General features: G+C 46.2%; 1 protein-coding gene across 3 annotated transcripts in view; it reads right to left on the reverse strand.

The window, feature by feature from the left end:
• Positions 1-15,245, reverse strand: part of creb5b (cAMP responsive element binding protein 5b) — a 34,006-nt gene that overhangs the window by 2,856 nt on the left and 15,905 nt on the right. For all 3 annotated transcript variants that reach the window (XM_037454339.2, XM_037454337.2, XM_037454338.2), the window contains exons 6-10: positions 13,820-13,946; positions 12,441-12,551; positions 2,538-2,861; positions 1,157-1,384; positions 783-891 (exon numbers count right to left, since the gene is read on the reverse strand). In XM_037454339.2, the coding sequence (XP_037310236.2) occupies positions 783-891; positions 1,157-1,384; positions 2,538-2,861; positions 12,441-12,551; positions 13,820-13,946 (899 nt within the window). The remainder of the gene's footprint in view (positions 1-782; positions 892-1,156; positions 1,385-2,537; positions 2,862-12,440; positions 12,552-13,819; positions 13,947-15,245) is intronic.

Consider the following 15,245-nt stretch of genomic DNA (forward strand, 5'->3'; position numbering starts at 1 on the left):
AAACAGCTTTATTATCACAAACATATAAATATCAACAGATGACACACTAGATACACACCCAAAGTCTCCCCTGTCATCCCAAAATAGACCAAAAATGGAAAGCATAAAAATGACTCCATAAACAAGTTTGATGAAGTTTAGACACATTGAAGGTGACATCTGTACACAAGTTGGACTCATCGTTGAACGTCTCTCCCCCGCCCAGTCTGGGGAGTTGGCTCTCTTCTGTATAAAAGAACCATTCAGCCAGGGGGGGATGTTAGCCACATTTTCCTGCACTAAATTCTCACAGGGCGGGGCCTTATCCTAATTGCGTGAAAATGTCACTTGTATCCGTATCAAAGGGTGGGGCCCTGATGTCATGACGGAGCCGAGGCCCAGTCTGGTAATCGATGAGATCTTGTGGCATCCACGGACGTTTGGATGCCAAAGCGTAGTGACGCCTGTCTCACATCGAGTCTCGGCTGCCTCTGCACAGAGGTGGTGTCAGATGGAAAAACAGCGCTCATACGGGATTCAGACTAGCAACTCCCAGCCCAGGCTGGCTACCAGAGTGTGCAACACCCATATGTGAAAGGAAGAGTCCTGCCATGAGCGTGGGAGCTGGATAGCAGCACATAGGAGCGAAGAGTCGTGGCAGTCACTGTGTGTCCATCACACTTCAGTCCGTACAGTTTAAATCTTTCCCCTCTGTGCACACGGCGTGCTATAAGGCACACGGATGAAGGTGTGTGTTTTTGGTCGAGTGTGTGTATGTCTGTGTTTATGTCTGAGCTACTCACTGAGGTAACCTTGGGACTCTTTCTGCATAGTGGTGATGGGACAGTCTTTGTGTGTGAGGAGGAGCTGCTTGAGTTGGGTCACCTCGCTCTTGAGCATCGTCACTTCGCTCTGAAAGGCGGGAAAAACACAGGAGCATTTTAAGGCCATCATCCGGCAAATGAATAATTCAAGCAGGCCTCGCTATTAAGCTTAATCACTTATATGAACCAGTGCATTCCAACTTCAGGGTTAATCCATGACTTGTTTTGGTCAAAGGCTTTTGAAGATTCATTTAGTTTGAATGACGAGAGCATTTACTAGATAGGTAGGGTTTAGCAAATAATCGATGGACATTGTTGGACAACAACAACAACACCTGACGTTTATTGTGTACCTGGAGCTGCATGTTGGTCTGAGTGAGCTCCTCTGCTTTCTTCTCTAATGACATCACCCACACTTTCCTCTTCTGTCTGCATCTCGTGGCTGCCGCTCTGTTCCTTTCCAGAAACTTCCGCCGACGTTCATCCGGATCTTCGTCCACCACTCGTCGGCGCCGTCCACTGCTGGGAGGTGGAGACTGCAGTGTCTGCGTGGGATGCATCTGCTGGGTGGCAGGTGACATCTGAAACACGGGAGAGATAAAGGCGTGAGCTCTCTCCGTCCGCCGGGTCACCATCCAACCCGGACAAGTCACAATTGTGACACACCTAGAAAACAACCACCTGGCGGCTGTCACTGCTCTGCTCCCCTACAAACAACCGTCATCCGTACTTATCTAACCTCCCGCAGCTATTCCCACGTCTGGCAACTTCCCCAAAAAAACAACATGTGGTTGAGCCACGTGCCCTGGGAGCTGGGCCGTGGGCGTCAGGGTGACAGAGTGAGTGAGTGACTGGGCTGATTCACCAGCCTGCCCACCTTGTTAAAGAGGTGTCAGGAGGCCGTTTTCCACCGCCCACTTCCACTCAGACTAACACCACCACAGTCAAAAGACTCATTTCTAAAAAACAAGCATACGCTGACAGATCTGGACATGTACTTGGCAAGGTCAAGTGTTTTCAGTCTTCAGATCATTACCATTTTTATGAGAAGCATGGAAGGTAAAAGCTGCTTTAATGGTCCCTTTGCTTACCCAGTGTTGTTTCAATGCCTCAATGATACATTTGGAACATATAGGGAATTGCATTTTCTTGATGGCGGACTGTGGTTCATCCAAAATGCTTTGCCCTTTTAAGGCCATGCGACAATGCCGAGGACAAAGTGTCTTATCCCGTGTTATTTTTCATGCTGCGAGCAATATTTTCAAACTCTCATTAGAGTTAAACCAAATGTATTCTCGGCTAAGATGTTTCAGGACTATTAACAAAGGCCGTCTCATCATCAGGGCCAGCATTTTAAAAACTGATTCAACACCCGGAGAAGCTTGTGGCCGCTGAACTTCCGTTTGGCAGTGCAAGATGGCACAGCGCTTTATACTCAAATAACCCTACTGAGCATCCTTTACTATGGCTACTTCGTGGCCTCTTCTTGACCCTTTACTTCCAGGGCAGGAGTCAGATACTGACCAGAAGGCAACCAAAAAAAAATACTGTGGCAGGGAAAATGGCTTTACCCACTGATTTAATTTAAAGCTTAATTTCAGCTGAACTAACTGTTATTAAGTGTTGCGATACACACATAGTATATTATATACAGTTTGAGAGGTTTTAATGTTCAGTGCAGTTAACGTGTCATTGAACTTGTGAATCTGCCATGGGATTGTCTGCTTTGCTTACATGCGAAGCAGAGTGCATCGGAGGGTGCGGTGAGGTCTGGTGTGGGTGCCCGGCATGGAGGTGGGGATTGTGGGAGTTGTGATGGGGGTTGTGTCCCTGCGGGTGATGGTGTCCAGCCTGGCCGTGGCTTTGGCTGTGGTGGTGGTGACCGTGGTGCTGGTACGCGTGGGGAGGTGCTTGCAGGTGCTGGTGCGGGTGTGAGTGCATGTGATGGTGGGTGCCTTGGTCCTGCCGCGATGACATCATCTCCATCATGTGGCCCATGGAGTTCATGTTGCCGTTTGCGATGGCACCCGGATGGTGGGAAAGTGCAGCCTTCAGCCTCTGGTTAAACAAAATGGAAACCGAACACAATGTTTAACATCATTTTCCATTCAGAATAGTTGGTGCATGCTCTCACTGATCAGTGTGATGATTATCAACGGTTACATAGCAGGTTCATGAGCTGACTAGGAAATGATGAATGGCTCCATCTTCCATTTGTCAAGAGAACAAATCAAAGTCACTTAGGCTGCCCTCTGTCTCTCCTTCAGTCTTGTCATCCTCCCACTTTGTCTTCCATGATTGCCGTCCCACTAGTCCCTCCTTCTCGTATTTCTAATAGCCTCTCTCTCTCTCTCTCTCTCTCTCTCCTCTGCACATCTGTGTGTGCCGATGTGTGTGTCTGGAGATGGGCTTGCTGTCTCAGACTGCTCCCTCGCTGTTGACCCAGCAGAAGGTTTGTTGCTTTAACCGTGTGGTCTACTTAGCCATGGCTGGACCAGTGGTCCTCTAAAGGTGCGCCTGTGTTCCCAGTGTTTACTGAATGCACCTCTCCTCAGGACGGTGTTTTTCTAGGCATCACATAAAGACAACCGCAAGACCAGATTTTTTTTTCCTTTTCAACCCAAATAGTGCCATGGTATGTCATCAGGCTTCATGTGTTGTGTACAAGCCTTGACAGGTTAAAAAAAAAACATGTTTCATAATGAATGCTGAGAGACTGTGGAGACGGGTGATTTTGATTAATGCCATTTGCAGTGCTGACATGAATTTGTTATTTATAATGTTAAATAAATGCTTAGGTCCAGTCCTATATACTGTCAACCATTAGTCCATTTGTCACTTATAGCAAAATAATAGCAACAAAACTGAAAACAAAGTCAGTTGTTAAAAGGTTTGACAAAGTTTCCTATTCTCTTTCTCTGTGCTCTGATTCCTCCCTCGTCTCCCTTCCCCCTTCCCGCAGCTGCTGTCAGTGGGTCCATGCTGTGTCCAGGGCTCCATATCTTTTAACAACTTTCACATTCATGATTCCCACAGGGAATGGCATCCAGCTGGTCTGGATCACCTCGCCAAGACACGACCAGAGCACAACATTGGCCCACTACTCTTCTCTCACACTATTCATGAGTGGAAAGCGTTTAACAGTAGGGAGGAGACACAGTCAAATAAATCTCTTTACAAGTGAGGCATCCATAAAAGTGCATACCCTTCTGGTTTGTATTATATTTACATATTGCATATGTGTGTTTCCAAAAGGACATATTTAGCAGCCTACCTGCCTTGACTTGGTTGTGCGTGCACAGCCTGTGTGATATAACAGCATGTGAAACCAGCACAGTTAAAGGAAGAACTTGCTTAGCCTGTTTCGGCTGAGTACAGTTTTTCTTTGTCGAACCAACCGATCCTCGCAATTTTATCTCTATCCTCTTGTGATGAATGTATTTCTACATTTTCTCTTTTGATTTTTAAATACATGGCATAGCACACTAACCCCTGCTAACCGCCTGCACCACAGCCTCAGCAGCACAACTCTCAGGGGCCACAAACCCTCCTTTTTTTCGCCACCGGTGGGACAGGGGTTAAAATACCACAGTGTCGACAAGGACATCTTCCGTGTATCACAGGATGAATTCTGAAGCTGACAGCCCCCACTAAATAACTTCCCTTCAGCCTTCAGCCTGTCAGTCAGCACCAGAGAGGTGAGGCCCTCCCCTCTTGTGAAAGAAAAAAAAAACAGTAAGAGTTTGACAATCTCCTGCCACTTAATCACAGAGCAGGCAATCACCGGAATGGACAGAAGCCAAAGGAATCAGCTGGCAGCCTGTAAACCTTTCTGTGGTATTTTGCTCATCTGGAGCTGCCTGACTGTCTGTCAACCAGGCTCCATGAGAGAAGGACAGAAAGGGTACAAGGGATGTAAAGGGGGGCAGTTCGAGAAAGAGAGAGAGAGAGATAGAGAGACCAAGGGAGGGAGGGAGGGAGGGGGAGATTAGATGGCTTCTAGTGTCTCCTTCCCACACACATCAGCTCATTTATCAGTGTCTCTGAGAGCTGTCCAGCTGGCAATGCAGTGCTATCTGTTTATTAATTGAATTAGCTTGCATCTGAAGAGGCCCACGAGGGTCAGGGTACGGCAGCAGGTCGAAGAGCAGAGGGGCCACTCCAAAAGCTACAGTGGGGATGGTCCCAAGCCAGATAGAGACAAAACATAAAACAAAGGCACCATACATGATAAGAAAAGAAGGAACATTGAGTAGATAACTTCAACAAATGGTATTGCGCTGTAACAGAAGAGTTTAGAGCCAAAAAAAACACATTTTACGTATTGTCAAAATTGAAAAACCCTTACCGTGATGTAAACGTACTGTATTCCTTAGGCTACCTCTGCACAAGTGCCTGCTACTGCTCCATCTGGAGTTGGGACTACTGCTCAGTTAAACCCACCTTCTGCCAAAACTTAAGTCTTCGTATCCAGAACCACAATGACGCAGCTAGGGGACGTTAGCAGAGCGATGATGAGCAGGCTGTGATTCTTAAACACCTTCATCAGCTCCCTAATGACTCTCTAACACACGTTTGCATTTCCCCAGACTGCACTAAGCACAAGAAGTTAACCACCACGTACATTCTACTCTAATAACACACACACACACACGTATACATTTCTCTTGCAGCAACATGGCCGCTACAGAAAACAGTCATTAAATCAGCGCAGGTGTTAGCCTGTGGCGGCACAGGGTGCTCACAGATGGGATGGCGAACAGTCTGTCCTACCACTGTCTGCCCTGCTGTTGTTGAGAATCAGGGGAAAAGGACACAACATGAGGACGGACGGCCCGTGACACCACGAAGACGTGTCAGCTTCCAGCCGGATTCCTCTGTAAACCAGCAGTCTATCTAATCCCACGCATTTGCCACATCATTTCAAGCGCTGTGTAAGTAAGCCTATTGATTTTCCATTGTTAAAGCACCACTCCTGGTTCAGCCATCTTCAGCTTGACCTTTGCCCCCTGACCTCTCCACTCCCTCTCCCTTTTTTAGGCTTTTCTCATTAATGTGGCCAGGTGATCACCCATTAATGATATTTATTAATGGCTACTTCCTCTGTGTCACAGGGTGCTTTGAGTGATGTCGCTCTGAGTGCTCTGGGCGCATCCTGAGAACAGCCTCAGGTTTCTCCTCTGCCAGATGACTTCATATCTATTAACCCCGGGATAAGGAAGCAAGAGCACGGAGCAGGTACAAAAGGAGAAGACCAAAACTGCCTCAGGATGGGTAAATCACATCCCGCGAGGTCAGGGTGAGCACTTTTATTCCCCTTAAAAGTGGAACGGTGTACTATCAGGGGACCTGCGGCGCCGTATGGCACATTTAACCAGTCTGTGGAGTCATTGTTTAAGTGCAAAAAGATCACAGTTGGAAAAGCAGATCTTCCTTCACATTAAATACTCCGCAGAGAAAGATTAAAGCTTCCATCTGTCTCTGTCAGCCTTTTCTTTACACTATAAAGAGCACGGTGATCACCTCTAAAAACATATTTCTAATTGAATAATATATCATAGCTGTAACATTCCTGGCAGTATTTTTCGTGGGCCAAGGCCCCCCCAGCTCTCTAAACCCCACATGGTTTCACCATCTGCAGTTGAAAGCAGCAGTTTGGCTCTGCTCCTTCGCCAAGCACTCAGAAGATCTAATTCCATCCTCCTCATCTCCACCACTGCCACCACCACAACCCACCCATGCCTTTCTGCAAAACCCACCCTCTGTGCCCTAAAACTCCACGCCCCCATTAGCTCAATTTTATTAGATTTCCCTCTTGCCCAGAGAGGCAGTAACGTACCCTGCCTCCTTCTTTCCTTCTCTCTCTCTCAGACACACACACACACACACACCTCTTCCCTGTTCCTCCCCCCTTCTTCCTCTGCTTGCCAAGAGCTGGGGACTGTTAAACTGATTTCCTCAGGGAATGGAGAGGCAGACAGTCTGATGGGAGGGCTGGTATGTCGCCCCCTCTCTCCTCTCATGGGTTCTGGGCCAAGCTGATCTGAGCCGGGGTCGAACGGACCCTCCCTGTGGTTCCAGACACAGACTGGGAGATGGAGATGGTCCGGGTGTTCTGACATGGCCCCCGACGCTCAGAGGAAACATGGCGGTACGAGGCGCAAGAAGTAGCGCGCCCACTGAGGAGCATGCTCTCCAAACCGTGCACTCAAACTCTTGGCAGCTTCTCGCCACCCTGTCAAGTTAATGGATGGGCCTCTGCCTCCAGTCTGTATATCCCCACTGTTCCCTCTCTTGTAAAGTCCTGCTCTGGTGCAGCCTACATGCTTATCGCTGCACCCACTGACACAATCTTGAATACAGAGAATGCCGCAGAGCGTGCAAGAAAGACGGAGCATGAAGACAATAATAAACATCTGTCTTAGTTTGTGGCAGAACAAACAATGTATCATGCTATCATGCTAATAAGGATAACTCGAAATGTTAACATCAATTTAACGATGCTTGAAATAACTCAGCTAGAATATTTTGTGTGCTGAAACTAACTTCCCGACTCGCTATTTGTAGATAAAGGTATTCTGGTTACACATTTGCATTGGGATAACCCCTTGATCAGACACCCAAGCCACAAGATTTAAACTATGGAAAAGAAACGGCAATAAAAAAACAGAAGTCGGTTGAATGTGTAAGCTAAATAGTAGTTAAGATATGGTATTTAACTGGTCAATATTGACTATTTTATCAGATGCAAAATCTCTGACACGACAGACTTTTTTCCAATCATCCCTCCAGTGTTTGAAAGGTCATTTTGGAGTCGCTCACTGCCTAGGCTCCAGGGGGGCTCATGGTGGCTGGAACAGTCCAGTCTGTCCCGTGTGCTGTTGGCAGCTGGTTTACCCAAGCTTGGCTCTACCAGAGCCCGGTCCCATTCAGGGGCCCTGAACCATGACCAAATGGCCTTCACATACACCTCCCATCAGCACAGCTAAAACAACACGTAGTCATCCAAAGACAAACAGATGCGACACTCTGCGCCACAGCTGCCCCCCCCCCCCCCCCCCCACACACACACACACTGTCACACACACACTGTCACACACACACTGTCACACACAGATGCATCCGCACATGTAACTACTCTAATATAAATGCACTAATATTAACAGACATTAAAAGACCTCGCTGTATGCTAGCTTCATGATGTCAACCTTGAACCTTCAGCTGTAAAACTAGCTTTTTGTGATTTTTATCAAACTACCTTCAGGCGTGTTGAATTTAGGGCACTTTCTCTCTTTCAGATCAATAAATGATGTCCGTCAGTTGACCCTGTTCCTAATAACGTGTTTTCGCTCTCTGCTTCCAATAAAAGAAGTACAGTTTTATTATGTATAAATGTTAAAATATATATAGAGCCTAATTATATTCTATATTTCAACAGCAGTCAAACACATTGCTCATTATAACCAAACTTGCATTGGTGAGAGGCAATCTTTAAATACAGCCTGTCCGATTACCTCTGATTTACTACAGTATGCGGTACACTCGTCTCGCTGGAAACACACACGTGAGGCAGTGAGAAAGGGGCCCCTCTCTGGTCTGTGTCCAACACTGATAAACTGGCAGACATTGATCCTGCAGCTCCTCAGACCTACACTCCACTCTGCTGAAACCACTCGCCTCCTATACCATATGCTACATCTCAGTGGATCTCGCCATGTGCCGTATGTGTCCTGGTTTTACTGCTGTTTATCGCACATGCACACATTTACTTAACCACACATACGTACATAACAGCTGCATCAAATACTACCGTCCAACTCTAACTTTATGGGGGGGGGGTTTCTAGCCCACTTAGTCCACAGATGTGTTTTAACCCCGAGGGCAATGATTGCCAGAGAGGGTGCCAATCCACTTGAAAGCAAGCATTTGCATGCACACAAACATATAGAGTACACGCACACACAAATGCATAGTGAAGCAGCCTGCAGCTTCAGCAGTGTACTTTGCTCACCGTCCCTCTCTAATGACCTCATAGCCTGACAATGCCACCATTCATGCTTACAAAACCTGGAGTCAAACTCCTATTGTGCGCACTGCTCCTCCTCACTACAGGACGTATAGCCAGAGGTGCTCCCCTACGGTGGAAGGAAATTAATGGAAAACGTAATTGGGGTTCCAGGTACACTGATAGTTTAACTGCTTCCTTCATACTGATCTAATTGCTCAATCAATCAATGTGTTGCAAAGTTTAAAACCTACAAATCAAATTTTTTCTTGGAATTTATTGCAGTATATGCATGTAAAATGTTTCGCTTGAACACTTGAACACTCAGCCTGCAAAAGCAAATGCCTGTTGTGATTCTTGGACCCACTTTCCCATAAGAAAGACTGGTACTGTACTCTTAAACAAAAGCACAGTAAGGGTGGTGTAAGTGAAATGTAAAAATGTACTTTAGGCTGCTAGAAACACTTTGATTATTGGTCCTCCTGTGTCCCATGAAATGTTTCTTTAAGAGACGCAGTGTTTTTTCCCTCCTCAAGTAAAAAGGAGTACATTTAGAGCATGCCAGGAATTATGTCATCCACCAATCCTGTGCCAGCTCCACGGCCAAGGGAGCTGCAGCGAAGGAACATATAGTATTGTTTAGCTCATAAAAAAGTCAGCACCTAGCCTGATCCTTAGTGACAAATTTATTGTCCTTAGTAACAATGTAAACAATAGATAATTGGGAGATAATAAACCCCACATTTTCATACATCTGTTTCAAAGCTTTTCTGACTGAAATTAGCAGGCAAGCAGGATGTGTGCAAAGCATGGAGCTCATTAAAAAAAAGGGCCGAAAAAAAAACAATCCCGACTTTGACCACGGACACCAGCTGATTCCCAGAGTCGGCACTCACAGGTGCTATTAGGGCTTCCCTTGTTACAGATGAGATATGAGCGACTGTCTTTCATCATTCATCATCATACCATCTGACAGGTAGGAATTCACATTTGCACATGTGTGCTTACATAATACTGAACGTGCACCAGCATGCATGTGTGTACATCTCATTTGATGTTGTTTTTAGGTACCTGACTGTCTATGGATGTCTGAGTCTGTGGCACCATGCATAGAGGATGACACAGAGCTGGAGCAGTCAGTGTGTGTGTGTGTGTGTGTGTGTGGGTACGTGTGTGTGTGCGAGCCCCTTTGGAGAACTGGCTCTGAGCGTTGACGTAATGCTTTGGCCGGCGTGCTGTGGAACTTGGCCTCCTCTCTGCAGCGCTTCCTCTACGTTGTGAGGGTCAACTATCCCACAACCTCCAGCACACAACACATACACACACACACACACACACACACACCATTCTATTCCCCAGGCCACAACAGAGCAGAACACAACCACACCCGGCACCATGAGCACCCAGTCCTTCACAAGAAGAAAAAAAAGAGACACACACTTGAACTAAACTAATAAAACATTCCCGAACAATAAGCTAAAAGCAAAGAGGGAAAAAACATACAAATCCGTTGGGCTTTGCTGTACCACTTAAACGATGGCACTTAAGGAGAAAATCAGAGATGGAAGAGAACAAAGATGGGTACTGATGCAGATAGAGTCTTTGGCCCAGAGAGCACAAACAGAAAGGTTAGAGCGAGATACGAGTCCCCAAGGGGCCACAGCAGTCCTTAGGCTCATTAACTATTTACACCAGAGACAGGCCTCCCTGCTGCTCTGGCCCACCACAAAATCAATTAGCCTTCATTAGCCGAAGCTCTGGGCATGCTCTCTCTGGCAGGGGAGGGTTAAATCTGCTACCAAGGCCTCCAGTTACCACAAGATATAAAAAAAAACATCGATATGAGCATACACCCATGCACACATACAGTGGTGGAGGAAACAGAAGTCCTTTCATGTCACAGCAAAGAATTCTTCCAATTTCTCACCCTCACACGCAGTTTTGTGTCTCAAAATATCAATACCATTTCTCCACTTTCACCTCCCCTGCTCGCTCTGCCGGTCTATCTATTTCCTTCATGTCTCTCAAAGTCCCACTCAATACCCTGCTCCGCTCGCACAATGTAAACGTTGAGCAGAAGGAGTGCATCCAGGTCCGAAGCTTCGGGGGTGTGGGGTTACAGTGAGGAGATTTCCCATTGGCGGAAAGTCAACATGGTCGGGTTAATGCGATTAGAGCCGGATTGAGAACGTCGCAGGGGACACATGGGCCTGATCACGGCCCAGTTATCCGATAGCGAGGCCGTATTTATCGACCTGGCCCAGGCGCGGATATTACAGACATTAGAAACCCTGTCTATGCTTATGAAACCTACGCTGGAGATCGCACTCCGATAACACAATTAGTCTCTCACTTTCTGTCCACAATCATGGAATTCCATCAGTTGTGTTCAGACATCAGGGAGCAGAATCTCAATTGATCCACATTTGGTTGCTGTGGCTCGTGTCTGAACGACCAACTAACCAGAAAGTTGCACGGTCGCGGGGCCTGTAGCCATTTAGTGACTGCATATGTTTATGGGAGGACTAACAGAGCATTTACAATTCAATTACATAGATAGGAGGAGAAAAAAAGAGTAAGATCTGTCTGGATGATGGCCAGGGAAGAGATAAGCCTAATACACTAATATTGTGTTACCCCAGCGTGTTACCATAGGAACAGTTGAAGAGATTCAAAGGACTACAAAGACGATCAATCGTGAGAGAGCATGAGGAAGAGGGAGAATCAAATGCCCTGGGAATGCTCCCGCTCTACTCTATCAGAGCAATAACTCTTCTAATGACCTCTGCTACCCCCCTCTCTCTCTCTCTCTCTCTCTCTCGCGCTCTCTCGCGCGCTCTCTCTCTCTCTCTCTCTCTCTCTCTCCACAAGATGTTTCTGTCCAGCCAATGCAGCTATCAGTGAACCTTTCCAAACACAAAGAGCGGACAATGCTTTTCATTATGGCGCGGGATTTTTTAGGATATCCACATCATCACACTTGCTCTTATTTCCATGGTGCCATTTCCCTTTTCAGAGTTATATATTTTGAAACAAAGATTGGCTGGTGCTCATGTTGTTGGAGGATTCATCAAGTCATATCACCCTGAGTGCAACCGTCAGTCCATTTGACACTAATCAGAAGCATACCGTCAGTCATTGGCATCAGTATTAGCAGTGCTACCATCCAAAGCTCAACACCTTGGAAGGTTTCTTTCTGTGTATTTCCTTCGTCAGTTGGTCTCCTGACACGTTCTGTCTCTCTCCTCTCTCAGCCACGTCTCATTCCCACAGCTCTAACTGCCTACTTTGTGAAGGATGAAGTCATTTGACTTTTCCCCTTGCTGTGGTAAACTAGTGCTAACAAGTTGCAGGACCTACAGAACATGTTCTGTACATTAAGATGTACATCAGGCAGTCGGTGGGCAGCCCAGCCACAACCACATAAAGGGCCCTTTATCCCAAAGTCTCCGGTGCTGCACCGGCCGGTTCAGACACAGCTTTGGTTACACTCCAAATGATGAAATCCACGCAGACCTAAGAGCACAGCGTTGCTGGCACAGCCCGGTGGAAAAAGAAGGCTGCAACAAGTTGGGCTTGTTCGTGCATGCATGGATGTGGATGTACCAATGTGAACACATGCATACACTCACCAGTTTGGCTTCTGAGTGCATGGAGGGAATGTGAGCGGAAGAGCAGGAGTTACCGTGGCCAGGTCCTTGCATACCCATCATATTTCCGCCCATTGACATTTGTCTCTCCATCTGTCAATCACAATAACAAACGACACACTTTTAAGCAATACTATTCCTAATCCAAAGAACTTTTTTTCATCTAAAAACAATTTATTTAACTGTGATCAGCTATTTCTGTTTTAACAAGCATGCTCAAGATCACTATTTTCACAGAGCAAGTGTTTCAAGCGTGAGACTCATCCTGCAGCAGTAGGCTGAGGTGAGAGAGCCTGAGAGCCTGATTTCTCATGACAAACCGCACTGTGCACAGCTCTGTGTGATGATAACTGGAGCTGACCCAAAACAGGAAGCCAGCACACGGGGACTTAACACAGGAAGCCGGTGCAACAGGGGTGCGTTTCTGATAATAGGTTGGTGGGTGACAAGTCGGACTAACGCATCAAACCCCGACTCCCTTCTGGCCCAGAATGTGTTATAGGTAAATAATATGTGTATATGTGTTAATATGAATGCATTCAAATCTGTGTGTGTGTGTGTGTGTGTGTATGTGTGTGTGTCTAGTTACTGCCTGCCCCTTAGTGACCCTGGTCAGTGTGGCCATGTTTCACAGCTGACACCTTATGTGAGGAAATCAGCTGGTTGAGCTGACAGGGGTGAGCAGTACATGCAGGAAAGAAGAAACTTTTGTGTGAGCGTCAGCATGCACACGTGTGTGAGCTGCTGTGGCCTCACAGCTGCTGATCTCTGGGTGGTGTGCTGGTCTCCATGGGGAGGAGGACCCCCCCCCCCCCCCCCCCCCTCCTTGCCTGACCCCCCGCTTCCCCCTCCCCTCCACCCCCCACGTCCACAGAGACTCAGGCCTAGAACCTGACACACAGCCTTAATTGCACTAAGTGTGTTTTGTGTAAAAATATCACCCAAACCTGCACCCCTTTCCTGAACCGTCAATCTTCCCCAAAATCGCTTAGCTCTTAATTTAATAAACATGGGAGTTTTTTTCCCCCCACACCATAAACACTGGCTGTCTTGTGTTACAATGAGAACATATGTTGTATCATTAGAATACTCGTAGGAGGAGTTTTCTCTGGGTTGTTATCATTCCCCGATAGTCGGTCCTCTAAGTCTTTTGGGCTTAATTATAATCAAATCTATATTCCAAACCGAAAGGTAGACACCTCCCTTGCAAACGGTGCTAAATCATTTTTAACGGTGACGGAGAACACCCCGAACTAATTTGTAGTGTATGCGCAGTCTGATTGTCCACTGTCGTCACATATGAGTGAGTGACTCCGTCCGTGCATGTGGGTGCACCAATGAGTGATTGTTGTTGCACTCACAGGCATCAGCACGGCTGAGGAGCCGGGCATGGTCGGGTCTGGCAGGGTTCCAGGCATGGAGGCTGGCAGAGGCTGTCTCTGTCTGTTTCGTAGGTGCAGCAATGAGGACAGAGAGCCGGGGACAGGCCTGAGAGGGCACACACAGAACGACATTCAGACAACTGCAGGTTTTCTGTTATTTTTGTCATTTGAAAACATCAAATCCTTTTACATCCACCTGTAAGTTAGAATGTGAACGCAGACACGGTGAATAAAGACACAGTGACTGCTAAGTAATGGCAAATGACATGGAATCACAACTAACATATTCAAATAATTCACCAAATATAATATTTGGTGAATAATTGAAAAGAACTTTGTAATTCAAGGTCCATTTTATTATTTCTTCTTGAGATTTCATGATTTACAGAATTTAATAATTAAATAACTACAAAATAATGTATTATTTGGTTATTTGTTGATAAATGAAAAGTAAACATACTCATACTCCTATTTTAAATGATTCATTATTTTGTATCCATTGACTCATTTAATATCTGTCTTCCTTGGAGGAGTTATAATTCTTGACAAATACACTAATAAATAGCCCTTACATTTGCAGTATTTACAATGCACTTACTACAAATCAATACAAAAATGAATTGTGTAGTTATAATGATCTATACTCATTAGTGCTTACAATTTGAAATAAACCCAATTTCAAAGGAAGATTCCAAAAATGTTTTAGACTGAAAATAAATCTGAAAGTCTAATATCTGAGATCCATAAAACTTCTCTTTCATCTAAAAAATAATTCAACATTCATTATTTTCACATCTGTGCTATTTGCAAATGTTTCCCCCAACTTCTTTCATTTTTAGTTTCCACTTGTTAGTTTCGACTTGTTTCTGCAGCCGCAGAGTCAAAACGAAAAGAAAAAAAAAGAGCATGTGGCTGTGCAGTCATACTGCAGTTGAAAGCTGAGGCATCTTGGGAGTTTTTGGATGCACTTAAAACAAGCACCCTTCATGTAGTACAATGGAAGCATAACGATGATGGCGATGACGAATGCATAATGTTTGTCATAACAACCGCGAGGCCTACATGATCTAGGACGCCTTTCACAAACTGCTACAGTGGTGGGAGTCCAGCGGGGTGGGGGTGGGGGGGGGGGGGGGGGGGGGGGAACTCTTGGCGACCACAAAAGTGTGCACGGACCAGCAGGCCTATCCGCACTCACGGCCACATCAGTAAATCACTGGTGCAGATGACGCCCGGGCTAGGCTTAAACTATTGACAGCAGTCTTGTCGCTGGCAGAGGCCACTCCATCTGCACGCAGTGACATCATTCATACAACTGCCACCAAATCCCAGCTTGTAAGAACACCGATTCCCAGCTGCAGGGACCCTCATGCATGTAGTAACTATGGCGTCCCAACAGCACTAC

This window comes from Pungitius pungitius, chromosome 11 (assembly GCF_949316345.1).
Source record: "Pungitius pungitius chromosome 11, fPunPun2.1, whole genome shotgun sequence".
Lineage (NCBI taxonomy): Eukaryota > Metazoa > Chordata > Actinopteri > Perciformes > Gasterosteidae > Pungitius > Pungitius pungitius.